The sequence below is a fragment of the Schistocerca gregaria genome, chromosome 1 (genome assembly GCF_023897955.1).
Source record: "Schistocerca gregaria isolate iqSchGreg1 chromosome 1, iqSchGreg1.2, whole genome shotgun sequence".
In the NCBI taxonomy this organism is placed as follows: Eukaryota; Metazoa; Arthropoda; class Insecta; order Orthoptera; family Acrididae; genus Schistocerca; species Schistocerca gregaria.
The window spans coordinates 216,546,920-216,572,005 of NC_064920.1; the positions used below are offsets into that span (position 1 = coordinate 216,546,920).

The window sequence follows — 25,086 nt, forward strand, 5'->3', positions numbered from 1 at the left end:
CTAGTGTCATGAATAATCCCTTGGTAGTAGTAAAAAAGGCTACAGGAGGTCTGGGATTTGTGCTAGACGCACGTTCTTTGAATAAGCATCTAGAGATGGAACGATACAGACAAATTAACATCGATGAATTATTGTCAAAATTTGAGAAAACTAAGTATTTTATAATGATGGACCTGACTACTGGATATTGGCAAATTAGGTTACATCCTGAATCAAAGAAATAAGCATCTAGAGATGGAATGATACAGACCAATTAACATCGATGATAAGCATCTAAAGATGGAATGATACAGACCAATTAACGTCGATGAATTATTGTTCAAATTTGAGAAAGCAAAGTATTTTAGCATGATGGACTTGACTACTGGATATTGGAAAATTAGGTTACATCCTGAATCAAAGAAATATACAATGTTTCTATTTGATGGGAAATCGTATCATTTTAATGTGTTACCATTTGGATAAATATCTCGGTATCTGAGTTTATAAGTGCTCTGGTTGAGGCATTGGGAAGGGAATTGTTAAAGGATTTGATAATAAATGTAGATGATATACTCGTAATCTTATCTACCTGGGAAGAACATTGCCTGACCTTGAGTAAAAAAACTGAAAAGATTGAAAGAAAAAGGTATTACAGTAAATTGTCCAAAAGCAAAGCAAGACTTAAGTTTTTGGGGCAGATTGTAGGACAGCAGGGAATTAAACCGAATCCAGAATGCATAAAACCTATTAAGGAGTGTCCACCACCTAAAAACATAAGACAATTGAAGGGATTCCTCAGGATGGGCAGATACTATAGACGATATATGCAAAGTCAAGAGCTGAACGACCCAAGACTTTTATGTTTATTAAAGAAGGGAACACCTTGGGTTTGGGACCAAGAGGCCAATGATGCATTTGAAAATGTAAAGAGTGCACGGGTAGAATCACCTATGTTATACCATCTGGTTATGGGTGAACCATTTAAAATATCAAAAGATGCATCTGACTATGTTATAGCAGCAGAACTTTTCCAAGGAGAGCGGGGTCTGGAAAGTACAAATCACAGATCTATAGTTTTTGCTAGCCAGAGTCTTAACTAAGGTGAATGAAACTACACAGCCACAGAAAAAGAACTATTAGCAGTAGTATGGAATACCCAAAAATCCCAAGCACTAGTATGGGTGTCAGAGATCCATGTATATACAGATCATCAAGCTCTATTTTTTTTAATGAGTAGTCAGTTATTACATAGTAGATTAATGCAGTGGATGTTGTTCCTACAGGAATATGACATTAAAATACAGTACGTAAAAGATTCTGAAAATAATATACCTGCCACTTTGTCTAGACTATCTGTAGACATGAAAGAGTTAAAATGTATGGAAGGACCCGGCGTAATTTTTGTGATTAATTTTCTGACAGTAGAATATCCGCACAACAGGGTACAAGAAATGGCTCAAAGAATACTTGACAACATCCATCATGATCCCTACTTTACAGAAATATATGCTATATGTAACAAGAATTCCTTACCTCTTAATCAAGTAGAGAGGTGGAAAATTATAGGACATAATTTATTTTGGAGAGACAGTATAACATCTCAGCGGTGGCATTTATGTATCCCGGAGTTGATGGTGCACGAAATTGTTCGGTATATCCACACAGGATAGGGACACTTTGGAATAAAAAAGTGTATAGCCCACATGAACAAGTTCTATTAATTTAAAAAATTAGGACATAAGGTCGCATCTTCCATTAGAACTTGTGAAACCTGTCAGAAAGTAAAAGAGAGTGACACTCATGTTAAATACAAAATGTATCTAATCGTTCCTAAGGCATTACATGATCTTACCTTTGGACTAACTCTGAAAGGGGAGGGAGGAGTATTGTAAATTTTTGTCCTCGTAGAGTGTTGGTCGAAGTATGTTAAATTATATACTATTAAGAAAGCAAATACACCAATCGTGATTCACTGTTTGCAACAGTACTTTCTCAAGGTAGGCAAATCAAAATGATTTCTTACAGACAATAGGCCACAGTTTCTCATTAATGAATTTAACAAATTTTTAGCATGGGAAGACATTCATAAAGTACTAATATCCAACTATAATCTGTCTTCCAATCCATGTGAAAGGGTTATGAAAGAAATTGGAAAATTATGTCGCACCTATTGCCATGAAAAACATATGTCATGGGCATCGAAAGTTAAAGACTTTTAGCTTATTTTAAATTAATTACCACATTTATCAACTGGATTAACACCTTCAGAAATAATAGGAAAACCCTTTGTGGAAGAAACTCTTACTAAATGTTTTACTTGGCTGGAACAACCTATTGTTGATGACAAACTTAATAAACAATAGTTTCTAAGAATCTAGTTGGAAGGGCACAACAATGAGTAAGTAGACATAATGAGAAAGCTATCAAACCTTGAGGTCAATGACCTGGTTCTAGTAAAACAGCATCTTCAGAGCTCTGCTCTGAAGAAGGAGACGCATAAATTTTTCCAAAAGTATGAAGGACCTTACCGAGTACAAGTGGCGATACATCCGAAAGTCTTAGCTTTAGTAGATCCTATAACAGGATTAGAAAAAGGAAAATACAATGTTAAAGACATAAAGTTGTCTACCTCCCAGGGATGGTAACGTTTTGTGTTAATGGGCGGAGTGACGACTGTCAGATCCCTAGTTGTTGTTGGTGTTTCTTCTGTGCTATGTTCTCCTGCACTGAATTCCCTTCAAATCTTAAACTATTCTGCAATCTATTCTTGAATTCTTAAGCTATCCTATAATTTTAGTATGTAGAAAACTGAATATAATGGTAAAGTAGAAAACTGGATATGATGGTAAAGTAGAAAACTGAAGAGAATCACAGATAAACAGAGATCTCTAGACATGAAATGTAAGGAATAAAATATTATTTGAGTGAATGGTATAATATGATATGGGTGATGTCTAGATGACATAAACTGAACAGAGCATTTTATGTGTGTATAAAATATAGTGTAAAGTGATTAACTAAACAACTATTTGATTGTAGTGTATAATTTTCTATTTTTATAGCACATTTTATACCTTTTTGTGAGATGTGATGTAAAGGGGACGGTTTGTATTGGTTTTGGAAGGGGTGGGTATTATAGATTAAAGAATGATTTACACTAACAAATAAGTCATGGCTAACACAGAATACACACCACACCTTTCAAACGACCCTCACAAACAAGCGTGACTGATTCTTCACCATCTGCCATTCCATAGGGGTTGCTAAGATTTTCTTCAGAGACTTCAAAGGTGAAGGTGAGAATGTCCATTCTGTAGGAGATGTTTAACACCATACCTCCTCCAGCTTCTCACTCAAGTACTGGCGAAGTAGTGATCTTGGAGAAGTGGGATGGGAAGGGATTCCTGTCTTCAGGGCTATCTTCGTTCTCTTCTTTGATCTTAGCAACCATTTCTAATTTTTCCTTTCTTACTTCTCATCTGAGTACCGGTCTGTCTTTCCCTCTTTACATATTCATATACTTCTATCGGTGAAGTCCTCCTTATTTTCAGTGGTTTCCAATAACCTGCAACTTATTTCATATAAGTAAACTGAAGAATCAGGATACACAGACACACTTACACATGCACACAAAGAAACACGAAGACTCAAACAATGGAAGTACAGATAAAAATGATGTAAGAACCATCAAGTGTTGTAAGGGAAATGAATGTGCACATAGAGAAGTATGCACATGTAGCAGTTTATTGTGACGGTTTTATGTCGCCTAGTTATATGAGAAAAATATCATGTAGATATTTATTAACATGTATATACAGGAAATATGTATAAGAACAATGACGATTCTATATCACATGTGTACATAAGGATATAAAAATATTGAGTATATATAGGTGGGATAAAATCATATAGTAGATTATGGTAAAAAGGAGCAGGTGAATACAAAGTGTAACTACTGGCAAAAACAGAAAGAGAAAATAAAACGACAGAAAAGATTTCGAAGTGCAACAGTGACAATAACAAATGTAATTGTTGGGTTCAAATTAATGATATGAATATAATAGAGGGGAAACATTCCATGTGGGAAAAATATATCTAAAAACAAAGATGATGTGACTTACCAAACGAAAGCGCTGGCAGGTCGATAGACTCACAAACAAACACAAACTTACACACAAAATTCAGGCTTTCGCAACCAATGGTTGCTTCACCAGGAAAGAGGGAAGGAGAGGGAAAGACGAAAGGATGTGGGTTTTAAGGGAGAGGGTAAGGAGTCATTCCAATCCCGGGAGTGGAAAGACTTACCTTAGGGGGCAAAAGGATGGGTATACACTCGCACACACACACACATATCCATCCACACCTATACAGACACAAGCAGACATATTCAAAGGCAAAGAGTTTAGGATATAAAAACTATGATAATGCCACATCAGGGATATGTAAGAAGGACATGTGAGTAAATACATAAGAAGGAAGTGTGGGTAGTTAAGGAAGGCATAAGCCAAGGAGGAACTAATGGGCACAAGCCAAGGACAGACTAATGAGCATAAGCCAGGGAGGAACATATTGTGATAATTATTTAGGAATGTCAGTCAAACATTTGTTCTGATGATTTGTAGGATAGAGGGACAAGTATAGCATAAGTAAATCTATGATATATTGAGTAATATATATGTTGTGTACACGGGAAGCATAGTGGGAGAGTAGTGGAGGACTCTAGGGGATTAAATGAAGCTTTAAGAAGTGAGGGTTAAGTGTGAAACAGATTTAGTTTCCAGACAATAGTTAATTATAGTGTACATAAAGATGTATACTAGGGTAATGAACCATAAGACTTACTCAGGAAGGATAAGGAGGGCGCACCCAGCATGTATTGGATAAAATGGCAGATAGCAGAACTAAGAAAGGCTGACGTATACTGCGCAGACAGGGGAACCAAGAAGGGGATTGACCTGTACCATAGGAAAACAGACAGAGAAAGGGTACTCATAGGATCAACCCTCTAGCAGTGTTACATTTTATGTTTATGAGTGTCAGAAAGAACACTTTCACATTCCCAGAGTTCCTCCAGACTACAAGCTATGGTAGATAATGAAACTAATGCATACTAAAGAGAAAACAGTACAGAGAAGTAGAGTAAAGAATGACATAATTAAATTGAGTTGGTGATTGGAAATCAAGAATGTTGTCCACATGATTTGTAGATATAAAAGTACTAACACCAATAGTAGGTGAAATGCTCAGATAGTTATTATCAAAGCAAAGAAAGAAGAGCTAGATATTAGGTACACGATTACTAGAAGAAATATAAAGTATACTGATTAAATGTGAATTAACATTATGGGAGATATTAATGTACATAATGAAATGTATTAAATACCTCGTGTTCGAGCTAAGGGGGGGGGGATATGTAGTGAATTCGAGGTAAATTCTAGAGACACTTGGTCTTCCACCATCTCAAACACTCAATATTTTAAGTATGTGTGGGGGAGAGTGGAGATGTGTCTACCACGCCACCAGTTTTTGTGTGTGCAGGACAGACGTGTATTGAGAGAATACTGCAATCGTGGAAGTCGATCGGCTCAGACAAGTGTTGGCTGCTCGCGCCATAGGAGCTGTATGTGATGTTCTCGTGCCATAGGAGCTGTATGTGATGTTCAAGGAGCAAGCATGCATTATTCCTTGATGGTGTAAGGATTGTGATTGTTATGAACAAATTAAATACGATTTGACTATAGACTCTTAATTCTGGTGTTAGACTTGCTAGAAGCAAGAACTGTCTTTGAATTTCTGGTGGTTATTAAACTTACCACATTGTAAATATACTTAATTGTATCTGATGGTTAAAGACACAATTGACTTACAAGAATTTGTATACTTATATGAGACGTGTGGAAATGGAAATATACCAGAACTGAACTGCAAGTATTATGAGAGTACCTAGTTATTTCAAGAGCAGAGAGAGAGAGAGAGCAAAATAGTTTTTTTTTTTTTTTTTTTTTTTTTTTTTTTTTTTTTTTTTTTTTTTTTTTAAATCCCTCTAACCAGCATTATTTCCTTGGAGAAGAAGTTGTGGAGATTGATGCACTAACTTATCCAGAGAAGAGGATCAGCTGAACGTTTCAAGTTATTTATTTAATCGTATGGCTAGGGCCCCCTGTCGGGCAGACTATTCGCCCAGTGCCAGTTATTCAATTTGAGGCCACTTCGGCGACCTGCAGTTGATGAGGATGATAGGATGATGATGAGGACAGCACAATACCCAGTCCCTGGGCAGAGAAAATTCTCCGACCCATCCAGGAATCGAACCCAGGCCCAGAGTATTGACAATCTGTCATGCTGACCATTCAGCTACCGGGGGCGTACATTGTTTCAAGTAAGTTAGATGCAATAAGAGAAAAGGAAAGTGTGCAATCCAGTTTTGCACTGCTTCCATTGTCACCAAACCATTAGAATATGCCCTCTGTGATATGAAATGACATAGAAAACCAATTATAAGGGTAAATGATAATTAATTGAAACTCTCAGCTGCTGACAGGTGTTGATATACCTCGATGGGGACAGCTGAAAATGTGCACCCCGACCGAGACTCAAACCCAGGACCTCCTGCTTACATGGCAGATGCCCTATCGATCTGAGCCACCAAGGACACAGATCAATAGCGTGACTACAGGGACTTACCCCTTGCATGCTTCCCATGAGATCCACATTCCCAACATTACGTAGTTACTTTATGCATGTAGATAGTGGACAGATCCACATTCCCAACTTTTCGTAGGTACTTTACATATGTAGATAGTGGACAGTTGGGAATGTGGGTCTCACGGGAAGTGTGCAAGGTATAAGTCCCTGCAGTCACGCTATTCATTTGTATCCTCAGTGGCTCAGATGGATAGAGTGTCTGCCATGTAAAAAGGAGATCCCGGGTTCGAGTCCCGGTTGGGGCACACATTTTCAGCTGACCCCATCGAGGTATATCAACAACACCTGTCAGCAGCTGAGGGTTTCAATTAATTATAATTTATTCTAGAGCAGCTGCACAGTCATCAGTGGTATCTGTTCTATCGAGAACAATTACTACCTTCATATATTTAATTATAAGTGTGCTTATAATTAAACATAGACTTTGAATTGTAGTGCAAGTTGCCATTTTTCCCATTAACAAATCACTACCAGCACAAAAGGAAGTGAAGTGATAAATTACAGAAAAAAGCTTAGAATGGACCTGGGATCACCTGGGACACCTTTGGACAAATAGCCTAGCATTTGTCCACTAAGCCACATTACCCATAAACTGACATAGAAACAACAAATTAAAAAAAAAAATGTATCTGACTGCTTGCTTGAGCAGTAATTTTATTTATTACTGAATAAAATCCTGTCACAACTCTGAGGTGTTGCTATCACCATCTCCAGTAGTTTGACCCCTTTCTGGATTACTTTGTGTACAGTATTCTATCAGATAGCTTTGAAAACTGTGAACTGAGATCATTGTGTTTTCGGCACCAGTACATACATCAGTAAAGTGGACCATATGCATTTTGGCTAGAGCTCTAGAATGCCAAACACCGTAGGTAGTTGAAACCCTGGCAGAGAATGTAATTCAGTTGCTCCAGTCCTGGGTGGTACTGACTTATGAGGGGAATGCTCCTCTGTAGCCGGATGGTGGGACTTTGGGAGGTGGTGGGAGACTGGAAAGATAAGACATGGGAGATTTGTTATTGTACAAGGTTCCGAAGATAATTACTGTCTGTGGAGGCTTCAGTGAGACCCTCAGTATATTTCAAGAAGGACCGCTTGTCACTGCAGATGTGACGGCCACATGTGGCTAGGCTGTACAGAAGGGATTTCTTGGTATGGAGTGGGTGGCAGCTGTTGAAGTGGAGTTATTGCTGGGGTTAGTAGGTTTGATATGAATGGAGGTACATATGTAGCCATCTTTGAGGTGGAGGTCAACATCTAGGAAGGTGACTTGTTGGGTTGAGTAGGACCAGGTGAAGCAAATGGGGTAGAAGTAGTTGAAGTACTGGGGGAATGTGGATAGGGTGTCCTCACCCTCAATCCAGATAGCAAAGATGTCATCGGTGAATCTGAACCAGGTGATTGGTTTATGATTCCGGGTTTTTAAGAAGGTTTCCTCTAGATGGCCTATGAGTAGGTTGGCATAGGATGATGCCATGCAGGTAGCCATAGCCGTACCCTGGATTTGTTTGTAGGTAATACATTCCATCCTGAATTTTTCATTGTTTGATTATCAAAAGGGCAGATTGCCACTCATCGTATAGAGGATACATTGAGTCACAGACAGACACAACAAAAAGACTGTTATACATTTGAGCTTTCAACCAGAAGGCCTTCTTCTGAAGTAGAAATCACAGACACATTCACACAAGCAGAACTCACACACTTGATCACTGTCTTTGGCTGTTGTGACCTGACAGTTGACTGTAAACTGCCCCTGGTGGAGGAAGCAATCTCATGTGAGTGGTGGAGTAATGAGAAAGCTGGAGGGTGGAGGTGCAGTGTTGCTTGCACGTGCATGCAGGGATGTTGTGGGGACAGAAAGAGGGCTGCTAGGTATAGTTGGAAGAATTGTGGAGGGAAGGGGAGCAGAAATATAGAGAAATAGGGAAGGGGAAAAGACTAGTGGGTGTGTTTGTGGAATAGAAGCCTGTGTAGTGCTGGGGTGGTAGCAGGAAGAGGGTAGGTAGGCAAATGACAAGGAATAGCAAAGATTGTGGCAAGGGGGGTTGTAGGAACATTGGATACATTGCAAGAAGTGTTCCCACCTGTGAAATACAGAAAAGCTGATGTTGGTAGGAAGGCTCCAGATGGCATAGGTTGTGGGGCAGTCGTTGAAGTGAAACACATTATGTTAGGGCAGCATGTTCGGCAGCTGGGTGGACCAGCTGTCTCTTAGCCACAGTTTGTTGATGGTCATTCATGCCCACATTGAAAGCAGTACAGTGGCTGCAGCTCAGCTTGTAGCTCACCTGACTAATTTCACAGGTATGGGAGATGCCTATTACAAGACTAGAGTTGGTGGTGGGAGGATGTACAGGAAACCAGGCAACAGTTGAGTCAGTCTAGTACAACATTAACTAACAAATACTCATAAAAACTATATTTCATAGGCATTATTGCATTATCTATATATTTTTGTGTATAATTAATTGTGGTACACTAACTATGCCCTGCAGATTCCTTGACAGTATTGTAGATATATTGATAATTCCCCCCCCCCTCCCCCCCCCCCAAAAAAAAGAAGAAATTTTAATTTATATGTGGTAGTGGGTGCACCTTAGCCTTGTCATGACAATTGAGGAGCTATCTGATTGAGATGTAGCAGCTCAAGGATTAGAAAGTCAGCAATGGCTGGGAGTTGGTGTGTTGATCTCATGTTCCTCTGTAACCCAGCTGATGATGAATGGCTGAGGATTGTACAGCAGTCGATTGATTATCACATGGTCTTCAGGGCCTGATTACATGGTTTCTTTTCCCTTTTTAGTGGATAATTCTGGTACAGCGTACATTTTTCTTCCTCTTACACACTCATTTAATTTGTTACAATGGTCCCAATGAAAAGAAGAACTTTTGAAACTGTGGAAAAAGTCAGCCATACTAAAGACAGAGGAGAACAATTATTATAATCTGTGTCTTGTGCTCAACAGCTAATTATATTTTCTGATTTTAGTTACACTATTCATTTATGCATAATATACTTTTTTGAATTTGTTAGTCCATCCAGAACAACAGAAGATTCCAGGACAAACATGTAGACCATCTACATACACTAATAAGATCCAAAACTTTATGACCACTGCTCATCAGAAGACTGAATACGCCTTATGGCACTCCAGGCATGTGACATATAGGGTGTTCCAAAAAAACATCAACAACCTTTTGGGACAATTCCCATTTACAGATATAAGTAAAAGATATATAGTAAACATGGGCTCTAAAATGGATACCTTAAGAAGTATGAGCATGTGTTCATCTTTGTTACAATGAAATAGATCTCTTCAACTGCACGGTCTTTGCTTTCCATATTTTGGGAGGAGGAAGGATTGACTGAAACAAGAAAAAAAAATCTTGGTAAACATGGTACCTAAAATGCATACTTTAAGACGTGTGAGCACTTTTTCGTCTTCATTGGTGTGAAACACATCTTTTCTACGTCTGCTCATAGCTTTTAAGATATGCACTTCAGAGCCCATGTTTACTAGACCTTTTTTTCTTGTTTTGAGCCATACTACCTACTCCCAAATTATGAAAACAAATAGCTTACTGTAAAAGAGATGTCATTCATAGTATCAAAGATGAACAAGTGCTCATCTCTTAAGTATGCACTTTAGAGCCCTTGTTTACCAGATATTTTTCCTTGTTTTGATGTAAAGAACCTGTCCATAAAGTCTGTCAGTGTTTTTTGGGATACTCTGTATAAGCAAAGCAGTGATGAATTGGGAATGATTCAAGTAATTATGTAAAAGAGATGTCATTCATAGTATCAAAGATGAACAAGTGCTCATCTCTTAAGTATGCACTTTAGAGCCCTTGTTTACCAGATATTTTTCCTTGTTTTGATGTAAAGAACCTGTCCATAAAGTCTGTCAGTGTTTTTTGGGATACTCTGTATAAGCAAAGCAGTGATGAATTGGGAATGATTCAAGTAATTATGTGTATTACAAAGTGGAAAAGTGACTGACATATACAAGTTTGAGGAAGGGCAGATTATTAAGGCCCAGTGCTGGGAAATGAACATTTGATAATTTCAAAGCTGGTGAGCTGTTTACGTGGTGCTGTCTTGATCCTCTATGATAAGTGTTCAAAGGGTTGTGAAACTATGAATAGGTGTCAAGGAGATGGTTATCCATATAGAATGTGGAGATTGTAGGGTTTCCCACTCTGTAAAGCAGGACAGGCAGCAGTCTGTGGCAGGTCTGATGACAGAGCACAAGGCTGCTACAGGTAAAATGTTTCAGAGCTCACTGTTCAACACATGTTGTTGAATATTTAACTATGGGTTCCATGTTGGCTCAGTGATATCATCAATTGTGACTCCAATGGGCAGACAATCATTGATATTGGACTGTGGCTCAAGGAAAATATTTCACCTGCCCAGACAAATCACATTTATTGTTACATCAGGTTGATGGTCATGTCTGGATAAGGCATTACTCTGTCCTCTGCAGCAGAGTGATGAAACACACTTTTGCAACACAACTGTGTATCACAATAATTAAACAAAGTGCACTTGAGAGAGAATATCTTCACAAGTTGATAACTGAAAACTGTTTATCCTGGACAGTGTCTCAGGGAGCAGGAGAGAAAGGTCAGCATGGTCGTGGAGTATGACGAGCTCATCGGCAGCCACTGATAACCATGGTGAAGCAGTGCCTCATGAGTTTCTGTTGGAAGCACAGCGGCTGATGTGCCTCATGGCAAATCTGGCATGGCAACTCGATGTGCAGCAGGATCAGCAGTGATCATGATAGGCAGGGTCTGTTGTGGAGACTTTCAGCAGTTCTTGATCCATTGGAGTCTAAGATGTGTCTAACCTTCTCTTGGTGGAGTACAGACCTATGTATCTGCCTACAGAACGATAAAACATGGTTACACATGAGCATCTGACCGTGCAGATGTAAAATAGTACCCACTAACTGCAGCAGTGCCTGCTGTAACTCACACACCATATAGTGGCAAAGCTGGCACTCCTGGACACTGTAGCAACTGTTGGCAGCCCAACTGTATACAGTGCCGTGCCTTATGTATTTTCTAACAGCCTTGTAGGCGAGAGGTGAGGCAGAGGCCTTACCCAGCTTGCTAAATGTAGGCAGAAGTTTGGTGGTCGAACTTCAAACTATGTGCGGAGGGAGGGGGCAGCAGCCCTACATAAAGGTACACATCTGCCCCCACACCCCTCCTTAAAAAGAGGTGGTGAAAAAAAAAAAACCTCAGCCATGGCATGAATATTTGAACAAGACTGCAAGATACAGTAAACAAGACTGCTGAGTAAGTGGAATCTAATATACAAGAACAGAAAAACAGAAATATTGCATAATAACTTCCAAAAGCTCAACACTAGGTGAATGATGAATACACTGAAACAAACGACAAAACAATCCAAAATTTGATCTCAACAAAACAAGCATGCCATGTCCACATAGGGAACAGCCACAGGCATGCACAGTGGTGGAGAAGGGCCAGATGTCAGTGGGACTTGCAGCGAAACTTTCAAGAAGACACAGACCAGAGCTTGGGAGAACACACAATGCAATGGATGGTTCCAGCTGGAACAGTGAGACTAGCTGCAGGGCTGGAGAACACAACTGGAGTGGCCTCAGGGATGGCAGCAATGGCAAGAGGACCAGTCATGGCAGAGTCAGCATTTAACACACAGACAAGACAGCTGGAGTCAGCATCAACAGTGTTAGTGATGTCAGGAAGGCATGCCCCAGGACAGTGGCAGTGATGGATGGACTGATGACTGGTTTGACATCATTGCAGGCAGACTTGGCAATGACAGAAACGTCAGCTGAGACACGTTCGGCAATGGCGTGCGGGTCAGCCAGGACAAGGCCGATTGGAGCAGGGCAAGCAACTTCAGGACTGACCAACAGGGCTGATTGTCATTGCAGACAGGCATGACTACAACATTAGGGATGGCCATGACAGTGCTGGCTCTCACAGAAGGTATACTGAGAGAGGAGGCCTGGCCACGATGGAGCTGACTGACGGTGAGAGAGTCGCATCCTATGGTGTCACAGGCAAGGGTTGGACTGAGTGTGGAGGGACTGCCTCTGTTCAACTCTGGAAACAGAACACAGAGCACAGCATGGCACAAAAGCATTGCAAACAACTTGACTGAAAGTAACCCAGCTTGTCACACACATAACCCTCAGACCCCCCAGTCTGGACATTGGTCACAGACACTGTCAGACATTAAATAAACATGTAGCTTGTGCAATACTCAGTCAGAGGCACATTCCACCATTCCACTAATGATTTGTAGTCCATGACCTCCAGGCAAGAGCCTGGGAAAACTGACAACATAAAAGAAAAAATTTTGCACCTGCACTGGCAAGAAAATTAACACTTTGTTGCATGTCTTGTATGTCAATGGTAATAAAGTGTAACTTCAACTGCTGACAGTACAAGTCCCAGTCTTCTTTCTGTCCTATCTGACTGTCAAACACACACAAAAAAAAAAACAGTGCAGGTGTGGGAGCGGTATGCCAAGATATGACTTTAGTAGACGAAATCTGAGTGAGCTGAGCAACCCCTGCAACAGTTTCCGAATTTGCTGCTGCTGTAACTGAACTTCTGGAGACAAAACATCTCCACTGAGGGAAAGACATGAGAAGAGAAAATGATACTCAAACTTTATGCAAAAATATGGTGCTTGCAAACTGAAACTTGAACTCTGAAGTACTGAAAGTAGCTCTGACTAGTGGCGTCAGTTAAGAGAATTCACACTCATACAACACACGAATGGAACACCTGACATACGCAGAAAAGATGATTGCTAAGAAACTTGACTCATGAACATTCAGAGACTGAAAAATGTGTCCTGCCTACATGCTATAACAACTCAAGAAGCAGGAGATGCTGCCATAACACAAAGAAATAGTGCACAAGCAAAAATCACCAGGTTCAAAACAATTCAAACAAACTTGAAAAACGAAAGGCCTGCTCCAGCAAATGAACTAATACAAAACAAGAAACACTAAAACAGAGTGGAAGACCAAACACTAAATCTTTTCCCTTGTCATCAGTGTTCTACCCTCTGCTGAGGAGTGATGAAACATGCTTTTACAACACAACTGTTTATTACAGTAACTATAAAAAGTACACTTTTGAGAGAGAATATCCTCACAGCTTGATAACTGAAAACTCTCTATCCTGGATAATAACTTGAGGAGCAGGGAATAGAGTTTGGCAGGGTCCTATGATGTGAGGAGCTCATAGGTGCCACCAGTAACCACGGCAAAGTGGTGCCTTGTGAGCATCTGTTGAAAGCACAGTGGTAGATGTAGCTCATTGTGAAGAAAGCATAATGACTTTGTGAGCAGCAGTCATGGTAGGTGAGGTTGGAGTCTGGGACATGCCTAGCTGCTTCTGGGTGGAGTACAGACCAGTGTAGCCAACTGTGCAAGGATTCAGCGTGGTACCACTTGAGCACTTGATCTCATGGACGAAAAATACTGCCCACCAATTCCAGGACTGTACGCTGCAACTCACATGCCACATAGTGGTGAAACTGGCACCCCAGAACACTGTGTCAGCTGCTGGCTACTCAGCTGAATACAGTGCCTTTTCTCATCTATTTAGTGACAAACTTGTAGGTGAGACAGGTGCTCCACCAGCCCCACTAAACATAGACAGAATTGTGGTGGTCAAGCTAAACAGGGGACAGCCCTGCATACACCACAGTCATCATCCAGGCAGTCTGCTGGTTGAAACATGAATTGCTAAAGAGGGACTGCTCCACAGATGCAGGCCACTGGGGGCAATATTATGCTATGGTAGTCATTTACCTTTGCTGCTGTAAGCTCTGTGGTAGTAATCAAAGGCTCAATGACAGCTGTGGACCATCTGAACATTACTGTGAACCACTTGCATCTCTCTTTGGTTGATACCTTCACTGGCAGAAGTGGCATATTCCAGCAAGATTCTGTCTGTGTCCCAAAACATTAATCACTACAGAGTTGTTTAAGGAGCCTAATAGTAAACTAACATTGATATCTTGGCCACTTTGTTCGCCCAGTCTGAACTCAGTAACACATCGCGGACACTCAGTTGCTAGCTCTACACTAACAAATCACCACCTTGTGATTCACAGAAACCTGTGCATAGACGTATGATATTATATACCTCTAAAAACCTCCATAGACTTGTTGAATTCAATCCATGCATAATTACTTGTGTATTATGTTCCAAAGGTGAATCAACACACAATTAAGCAATTGGTCATAATTTTTCCAATGGAACACCTCTGGGATACTGTTGGCTGCTAGCTCTGCACCCTCGTAATTTATGGAAACCGCATGACCTATGCATAGATGTGTTATGTCATATACCTCCAGAAACCTTCTACATGATCCTAGGATGAGAGTAGCCTATTTATTGGTAGGAGGAGGAGAGATGAAGTTGAAGAAAGATTATTAATTATTAACACTTTTCTGTCGTGTGGCATCACAGTGGTGTCGTGCGCGAAATAGCGGTCAATGGTTATAGCGACACCACAGTGGTGTCGTGTGCATAGTATCGCTCAGTGGTCGGTGACACCACAGTAGTGTCATGAGCAAAGTACCATGCAGTGGCCAGTGACAGCACTTTAGCATCTTTTACATTCTGTTGTTTTGTTTAGGTAACAATAAGTTACACACATGAACAAGTTTTTTGTTTTTATAAGTACTTGCGAACTTTCATCATGGCTGATGAAAGAGACAATATGATTATTTATGATGAATGCGCGGACATCTTGTCTGATGTTACGGACAGCTTGGCCAATTGAGAAGAAGACAATGGTTATCAAAAAAATTAAAGTGAAGCAGAATCGTTGGAAGATAGTGAAATACGTCCAAGAAGAATTCGGCGAATGTAATGGTTGGCAACTGATTCAGATGAATCAGAAAAAGAAGACAGACTATGATTTACTGAGGACCAATAATAAATCTGAAGGATCTCTGGGTACACATATATATCCCAAAGATACACAGAGCATCATGGATATCATAGAATTATACACTGGGAACGATCTATTTGAATATATTAGCAAAGAAACTAACAAGTATTACCGTCACAATTGCGATAGATTCCAGGAAAATTGAAGTGCCCAAAAGTCAATGTGTTTGAAGCTTGTCATCGATGGAAAGGTGACAAGCAGCCGGCAACAAACCAAGTAATCTGAATTAGCACTGCCAGCATCAAACAAATAAATTTGTACAAGACGTGTGGATGGCAAAGTGTTAACACCATTTAATTATAAAAATGTTTCATACGTTACAGTTAAATTATTCAGTAACATGTCTGGTCCATATAAAATAAAAATAAAAACTTGTGTTAAAATAAGTGGAATTTCCTCCATCTCAGCAGAAGAGTGTTTGCATTCTAAAACATTTCATTTGTAATTTATGCTTGTGATATACAAATTGAATTTTGAATTTTTAGAAATTTGTGCAATATGTGTACACACACACACACACACACACACACACAATCTTTCCCTGTATCTCTCTCTCTCTCTCTCTCTCTCTCTCTCTCTCTCTCTCTCTCTCTCTCTTTATTTATTTACATCTCCTTTGCATGGAGCCATGACAATGATGGTTTTTGCAAATGTCAGAAGTGATATGAAATTAATTGCACTTACAAAATACGTTATACACTGGAAATGTTGGATCTTAAATTTGTTTTATACATTGACATTATAGCTGATGTGCTGTTGATTCATGTCACAGTGTCTTAAAAATTGTTGAACGAATTTAAACATTTTTGTATTGGAAAAGGTTCTAATTTTGTGTTAAAATCATTCCTCATATATCTTCTTAGAGAGTTAGGTAGTTTGTTATATCAAATCATACTGCTGATTTATGGGCTTCCATCTGTCATTTTTAATGTTCTTTTCCAGAAACAGTTACATTTTGACCTGGGCTAATAGTCATGTACATCAATGTATCTGGTAACTTCCACTGGTTGACTCATAAGAAATGTAACTAATTTAATATGTAGAGATAATATCTTGTTAGATATTTGTGCTGCATAAACACATCACAACAAATCTCTGTGGTCCATCTCATGTATCAGTCTTATTACTCTTTTCTGTAATAACAATGTTCTTTTTAAGTGTATGTCACTCATGCGGCCTCATAGTTCAATCCCATAATTGACAAATTCTCCACCATAGGATAAGGTGTAGGCATCACCTGTATAGCTTATTGTACAAGAGTTAATGGGTTGTGCAGTGTCGTTAATATTTATATGCAGAAGAGGAAGGAGACAAGGATTGAGCCCTGAGGTACTCTTTGTATTAGTGTTTTACTGGGGAATTTAAAGTTCTTATTTTCTTAATGTGGTGTATAAAAATAAGGCTACTACTTTTCCATTCATACTATTCACTTGCTCTTTAATTATCAGTGCTCTTTCATATTTGTGTGAGCACCCTGATACCAATTTATCATAAACCTTTAGGGCACATCTGATAATTATGTGAGCTCAGAATTCAGAATCAGTGGTGGTGGGGAGGGATCCAGAAAAATCTCGTTTAGAAGAGGGGGGGGGGGGGGGGGAGATGAAACTCCCATAAACTTCTTAATTCAGAGAAGATACATTATTATAATGGATAACATTTTGTTTTATAAAACTAATCCTGTCATAGACAATATTAAAGTGCCCACCAGTCTTAATGGTGTCTCTGAACTGAACTGAATGCTTTACACATATGACTGCCCAGGATTCCCCAATTTGAAACAAGTGCCACATAAGTGACAGATTTCATTTGGGGAGTTCCTTGTCATGCCAGTCAAAATCACTGTGTATCAATCAGTGAGTCAGTTGTGATATTCTGCATTGCATATAAAATAAATTTTACTGTGTACAGCACGGATCTGTATCAAAATGTTTACAATGTGTATGTTAAATGATGTGCCCACAAGTTGAAACACATGTGTGAGCAAGAAGTTAATTGTTTATGGAAGGAAGCTAAGCTGAAGTCCACTGAGAAGAATTCTCTTAGTGATCACATACCTTGAGAGTTTGAAAAGATGTATAAACATACAATTCAAAGGAAGCAACAAACGATGTTGTCTCTCATCTGTGAAGTAAGTAAATATTCAATGACATTTAATGTGTAAAATATATCAATAAAAGGCCACTTTTTTAGGCATTCATCAAAATGATTAATAATATTTGTGTGGAGCCTTTTTGTCCATCTCTCTGTCTATTTGTCAATCCAAATACTAACTCAGGATTGGCATGTTCAACATAGAGTTTTTTAATCACTTGTTAAAGACACTCACTGTTTAATTCACTTTATAAATAAAACATATTTTATTAAAATGTTTTAATCAATGTGTAAAACAAATTTTTAAAAAATGACATTTTTACATATTCTTACACCAAGGGGGAGGGAGGGTCCAGATTTTAGAATGTAAACCTCACACAATTAATGGATGTGTCCTTATTCTTCCACATAAAAAATACCCATATTTTACTATCTCTATCATTCAGTACAGTAGTAACGTTGATATTTGGATAATTTAGAGATGGTGTGCTTAATATATATTTTAGATGATATTTGACCTGCTGCATATAACCAATACCCAGTCACAGTCTTGTTAAAAAGGTCAGCACCATAATATCAAACACCCGTTCTGTGTGACAGAGTGTGAGGCAAAATATTTGTGAGAATTAGTTTTACATTTTGTTTTCTGATGGAGTTTACAACAGTTCATCTGTATCTGACTTTTATTATTGCTAGATAACACAAGCAAATTGCAAGTATGTGGACACATTCTACAGGAAACTGGTTTGAGATTGTGTTTGCTAATGTGTCTAATTCAGTGGTCAGTTTATAATCACAGAGAGCCATCTACACTGATTTGTTGAGCAATGTGTACATATCTGTTGTGTGTGAGAGTCATATTGCTTCCAGGATTGCTCTACTCCTCATAACTTCTTTTATCCATGTATGTATCTAATTATACACCTAACTTTTGTGCCATAGGTTACTATGCCAAATTAACAAAAGTACTGGCATTTAATAGTTTTAGTAAAACCATTCAAGGTGTTTTGCTAGCTTTTATTTTATCTGTATGTATGTGTATAATTTTATAATCTAATTAAGCGGGACAAACGTTTCTGAAGAAGAGAAATTTGTTAACATCGAATATATATTTATGTATCAGGAAGTCGTTTCTGAAAGTATTTGTTTGGAGTGTAGCCATGTATGGAAATGAAACATGGACGATAACTAGTTTGGACAAGAAGAGAATAGAAGCTTTCGAAATGTGGTGCTACAGAAGAATGCTGAAGATAAGATGGATAGATCATGTAACTAATGAGGAGGTATTGAATAGGATTGGGGAGAAGGGAAGTTCGTGGCACAACTTGACTATAAGAAGGGATCGGTTGGTAGGACATGTTTTGAGGCATCAAGGGATCACAAATTTAGCATTGGAGGGCAGCGTGGAGGGTAAAAATCGTAGAGGGAGACCAAGAGATGAATACACTAAGCAGATTCAGAAGGATGTAGGTTGCAGTAGGTACTGGGAGATGAAGAAGCTTGCACAGGATAGAGTAGCATGGAGAGCTGCATCAAACCAGTCCCAGGACTGAGGACAACAACAACAACAACAATGTTTTTGTTATAAAGACGTGTTGATACCAATGATAAGATTTTGTAAATGATGTAAATATGTAATATTTTATTCTGTTCTGTACAGTAATAATATGGGTGCTAAATAAATAAATAAAATAAATAAATTTGCATTTTCTTGTATGCTGTATTTTAATTGTAGATAAGTGAGTTGCATTAGGGCTGTGTCTCATTATGAAGTTACTAACTCTCTGGCTGAAATTGGCATGACCCATTCTTCATCTTTCCCTGATGTCTAGGAAGTATGTGTACACTCATTGGCCTATATTATTATTCTCCCACTCCTGCCATACATTGACCCTCTGTTTTCACATATGGTCGAAGCTAGTTATTCAGTATTTATTATTTTATATGCTTGTCTTAGGTGTTGTTTGTGTAATTAGTATACTGCTATGTGAGATCTAATAGGTATATCTATTGAGTTTATTCCCAGATTGTTAAGTAATGAGTCTAGTGGTGGCTGTTCGAAAGGCACCAGTGTGCGATATGACTACACTTCTCTGTTCCTTTTTGAACACAGTCTTGTACCTCTTGTTGCAAAGATATTTGTGCTTAGCATTAGCTATAGAATTAGTGATCTTGCTGAAAGTAAACTTTCTGGCAGATTCTGGAAGCATTGTGTTATGTTCGAACTGCTTGTAAGGTAGTCTCTATGACACTGAGTCGACTGTAGTTAATTTGTGTGTTAACCTTTTGGTTCTAAGTGCCTCTGTCTTTAAGGTAGTTCAATTTTTAATACGAGCACACTCTTAAGAATGCAGAAAACATGCTTCATTTTTATAGGAGCATCTTTTAACTTAATGATCAGGTTTGTCTGAGGTTTCTCATTCAATATGAAATTTATAGTTTTGCATATTGCAGTGATGAGTTTGTTCTGGGAGCAATATATCGTCGTGACTTCCAGCACTGTCAGTTTCATTTGAAAATTATTTACAATAGTTCATTGAGAGTGAAATATATGTTAGATGTTATTGATAATATGGAAAGGATAGATTCCTGCTCACAACATAGAGGAGTCACAGACAGGCATAATGAAAAAGAATACTAAAACTATGTCAGCTTTGGGAAAAATTCCTTCCTTGGAAGTAGAGCTCTCACACATTCACAGGATTCCAACTGATTTTTAGTATTATTTTTCATTGTGCCTGCCTGTGAATCAATGCCTCTGTGTGGTGAGTAGCAGTCTATCCTTTACATGTTGTTGACATTCCATCCTGGACTTTCCATTGTCATGTGTATATTAACGAGAATGTTGCTTGAAGTTTCATCATTTATTTTAATGTGTATTGTATGCAGAAAAGTAAAATAGAGAAATTGAAAATGGAAGAAGAAGAACGAGAAAAGCAAGAAGCAGTGGAGAAGGTGAACGAAGATGATGAAGAAGGAGGAGAAGAGGAAGAAGAGGAGGAAGAGGAAGAGGAAGAAGAAGAAGAAAAAGAAACCATAGATGACATCACTGCTCGTTTGGAAGAATTAACAACAGAAATGGCTGAAAACATGGGACGCTTATCAGAGGAGACTATGATTCGGTAAGCCTGCAATTGCAATTGACTGTAACACTGTTCATACATACTGATAAGTATAATTGGCATTGAAGTTATAAGAGATGGAACTTATTTTGAGAGATGAGGATTAGCAAACATATGAGCAATTATCTTCTAGAAATTGCCTAGTATTGCTTACAATCATATAGAAATAACATGGGATTCCATATTTCGCAAATGTGCCATATTGCAAAATCAAATATTTGGTCTAGTTAACATTTGATGGTAAAAAGAGATACAGATTTTTGTAATTGCTTTATGTTGTTTCAGCATATTTCATCTGTTTATTTTATAAACTTAAATATTAAAAATGTTACTTGTGGTCTTTCTTGTGCTGCTTGTTTGTCTATGTACTACCACAACCCTAGAAGCAAATACACTGGCAAATTTGCATGGTCATTGTGATCAAAATTAAATCTTCAGCTAGTGGTATTATTTGATTCTGAGTAATTACTACAGTTGTGGACAATCAGCCATCACATCTCACATGCTGGACAAGAAATGAAGCATATTATATGCCTCAGCAAAATTCAGAATTTTCCTTGTGCAAGTTGTGTGTATGATTTTCTCTCTTAGTAGTTGGATATCCTCTGACCCATTTTTCTCTTTCACCAGTTGTAGTAATTTACAGTTCAAGCAGGTGGTATTTATGTCACCCTTTGTATCTATGTTTTCTGTTCTTTATTAAGTGTTTTTCCCTGTCTTTCTTCATTGGATTCTTTTGATACTTTGGTCTTTGTATGTAAATTGTAATAACTTTAGCAGACATAAAAGATTAAGAAGAAAAAGAATAATGGGTTACAAGAGTGGATGGAAGATAAATCACACAGAGTCCCTTAGAAGAGTAACACAATTAATGTGAATAATGCAGGAGAGATTATAAAATAGCAATTCACAATAAACTAATGTAACAGCAAAACAACATAATATGTGGAAGATCACTGGTTGTATCATCTAGTAAAATAAAATAGATAAATGGTCTAGAAATGAAGTTTGTAAATATTTATTTATATAACTCAAGGATTCTCATATTTAATTCTGTCTCAAGTTTGGTAAGAAATAATAAAACCAAAGTTTCAGTTATCTCCATTACTTACCTTCAGGATGAAAAATTTTTGGTACTGGTGATAAACACAAATAAAAGAAAAAGTGACACACTAAAAACTTGGTTGATCCCGTTATTGAGCATAAGATTTCAGATGTATTTGGCAGGGACAGGTTGGCACCCCCATCTCTTGAGTGTGATCGGGTGTCAACCTCGGTCTCACACAAAGTGAGGTCGTGCTGCATCTTCCATTCCATGAGGCAAGTCTCATAGGTCACTGACGCAGCCCTATGCTGAGCGTAGCTGATGCTGAGCTGGTGGCAGCAGAACAGCTGACTGCTCGGGTTCGTGGCTCAGCTTGCATTGCAGTCTACAACCAAAGTACTGGCTGTAGCAAGATTCCTGGACTGCAGTGTATGAGTGGCGGTTGCCGCTGGACAGATCGTTGATCTGGCCATCACCTTGAGCACATGAAGTGCAGCGGTGGTCCAGTTACTGCGGTCTCGGGCTCAATGCCCTGTTGGGTGAATGGACGTGTATAAATAGTATCTTGGTGATCATTTTTCGGCTGCTGCTGAAGTGGCTGCTGCTGAGGGTTATGACATTGATGCAGCTTAGACTCAACAATAGTGGAGCAGTCTGCTGCAGGGCTATCGTAATGTGGATAACAGTCAGTGCTCCAAAAATGTCACCAGCTATGAAGTAACACAATTTGCACCAAAGTGTATAGCACCAGATCATAACACTCTGCCTTCCTCTGGAGAACTAAGAGCCCAAATTCAGTGCCCTAGATGGTTCACAAGACAATGTACATGGGCTGGGAACAGCAACTAGGCTACACTTGGACTTCAGTTTTACCACAGTCCTCCCTTCTCCAACTCATTTGAACTATTTATTTGATTTTTTTAGATTGTTTCTGTCATCCCAATTCTTCAAAAGCACTAACATTGTTACTATGGTCTGTTGTCAAAATGATGTTGAGGATGAGATATGGATGACTTTCCCTTTTCTGACAGAAGTAAGCTGGCCCTGGAATGAGTAATATTAAGAAGCTGACCAATGAAAAGGTTCCTAGCAATGATATCTTAGTGTAGCAGTCCTTGCAATATTAGTGCATGGGATACATGCTGAAATAATTGTTCCATGATAAATTGTTCATCCTAAGCAACAACAAGTTGGTTGAGGGAAGTGAGAATGGCAGGGGCATGTTTTGTGCAGGGGCAATACACTCTCTTTCATGTACTGTTCTTCTTCTCTTTACCTCCTCTCTCCTTCCTTTCAGTGTAGCTGGCAATAGCAGCAGCAGAGCTCCCATGGAACCTCTGAAAGACTGAATGTGCTCTGTATTTACAACAATGGTTCAAGTTGGAACCTGTTATTTCAGATTCATAGGAGATGCCATTTCCAAGTAATTTTTCTTTCTGCTTGGTGTGTATTGACTAATTTAGCATTAACATTGGCCAATGTAGAATTTTGGTAACGTGGCTTTTCTTCAGCACACTCCTTCCTGATGTTCTAGAGCTTCAGTATATGCCTTCTGAACCTGGGGCCATAGATCGGTGAAATATTTTCCTTGGGAAGTTAGCTTTCAATAACTCAAAAGGTAAAGGCTTTTTACCATAGACAATCTCTTGGCACAAGAGCCCTGTGCTCTACTGTCTCTTGGAGTTTCCTGCCAAAACAACATATGGCAACAAGGCATCTCACTCTTTATGGTGATGTTCACATAATGGCTTAGCAACCCACGTCTGATTCTGTGCACATGCTCTGTTCTTTCATTAGCCTGTGGATGTAATGCACTTGTTTGTAATTTCTAGATTTGCTGGAGCCAGCACAACTTCTTCATTAGTTCTTTCTGACATAAAATTGATGCCTTGATCTGTTATAAGAGCCTCTGATGTTTCAAATTTTATTACTCAGTTGTTGATTGTGGCTCATGTTGTAACTGACCACAAAAATAAGAACATGGACAGAGATCTAAATATTTTGATGTGAACACAGTTCCAATTCTCCATAAAATTCTAGAGTACAATACCAGGATAAGTCCATGATACAAATTACAATATGTCCTGAGAGTGGAGTCAAGTTACTATGAGGAAATGCTGAAAGAAAAGCCACTCCACCCTGGGGTATATGAAGTTAATCTGTTGATCAGCATCTTGAGGTGGCACTGGTCATCAAAAGCGTGAGCATGGCCTGAGGCAGTGCAGTCTTATGATGTTTGAGTGTGCTACCACATGGCAGCAAGTCCTGTGTCACCTGGAACTGGTGAGTTGAATAGCAATGGTTTGATTTGGCCCCTCACATAATGTTGTGATAGCTGCAGCAGAGGTACCAGTGCAAGACAAGCAGTAACACTGTGTGTTACCACAGTTAGTGCCACTGTTTTGGCTTGCTAGTTAGAGATGGCAGTCATCAATAAATAATGTGAGGAGTCATCAGTGATGGTCAGGTTGTAGCAATTTCCTGTCACCCAAAGGGTTTGAGAACATACATAATAATCATCCGAAAAAGTTGTCCTGTTTCTAGTAGTCTCAATAAGGACTTCCGTTGATGACTTAAGTTATGTCCATTGCACCAAGGTGTGCAGTCCTTCTTGTATTGCTCTACATCTTGCTTCTGGGTCCTCTACCAGTAGTTTCTTGTGATCTATCATACCATATCTTACTGTCCTCCATGTCCTGTCATGATAGAATTGTGGACCTCCCTGAATAATTCATTGTATTTATTCCATACACACTTGGTCTTTTTCTGCAGAATTGCACTGTCAGCACAGAATTGTGTTTTCACTGTGAATTACTGATAGAACAGCTCAACATCTCACACTTCTTGCCATTCATCTGCATAAATGCCCACACATTTTACTGCATGCACTGTCCAACTGAGATCATTGGCTTTACTATGAATTTTCCCTGGCCCATCAAATCAGGCAGCTAGCCAAAACCTGCAGGTCCATAAACCATTTCAATGCTTCATGATTCATTACTATTTTGAAGCATCTGCCTTGCAGGAAGCAATGAAAATAAATGATATTATAAATCAGGCTCAGCATCTTTTTTCTTGTAGCTGAATAATTTTTATCTGTCTTCTTTAATTGCTTAGAAGTATAGGCTACTGTGTGCTCTGTTCCTCTACTT

At 38.9% G+C, this 25,086-nt stretch overlaps 1 protein-coding gene across 1 annotated transcript in view; it reads left to right on the forward strand.

The window, feature by feature from the left end:
• The window catches only part of LOC126315621 (adenylate kinase 7-like), a 191,303-nt gene that overhangs the window by 63,119 nt on the left and 103,098 nt on the right, over positions 1-25,086 (forward strand). The window contains exon 6 of the mRNA XM_049993842.1: positions 20,657-20,889. Within this exon, the coding sequence (XP_049849799.1) occupies positions 20,657-20,889 (233 nt within the window). The remainder of the gene's footprint in view (positions 1-20,656; positions 20,890-25,086) is intronic.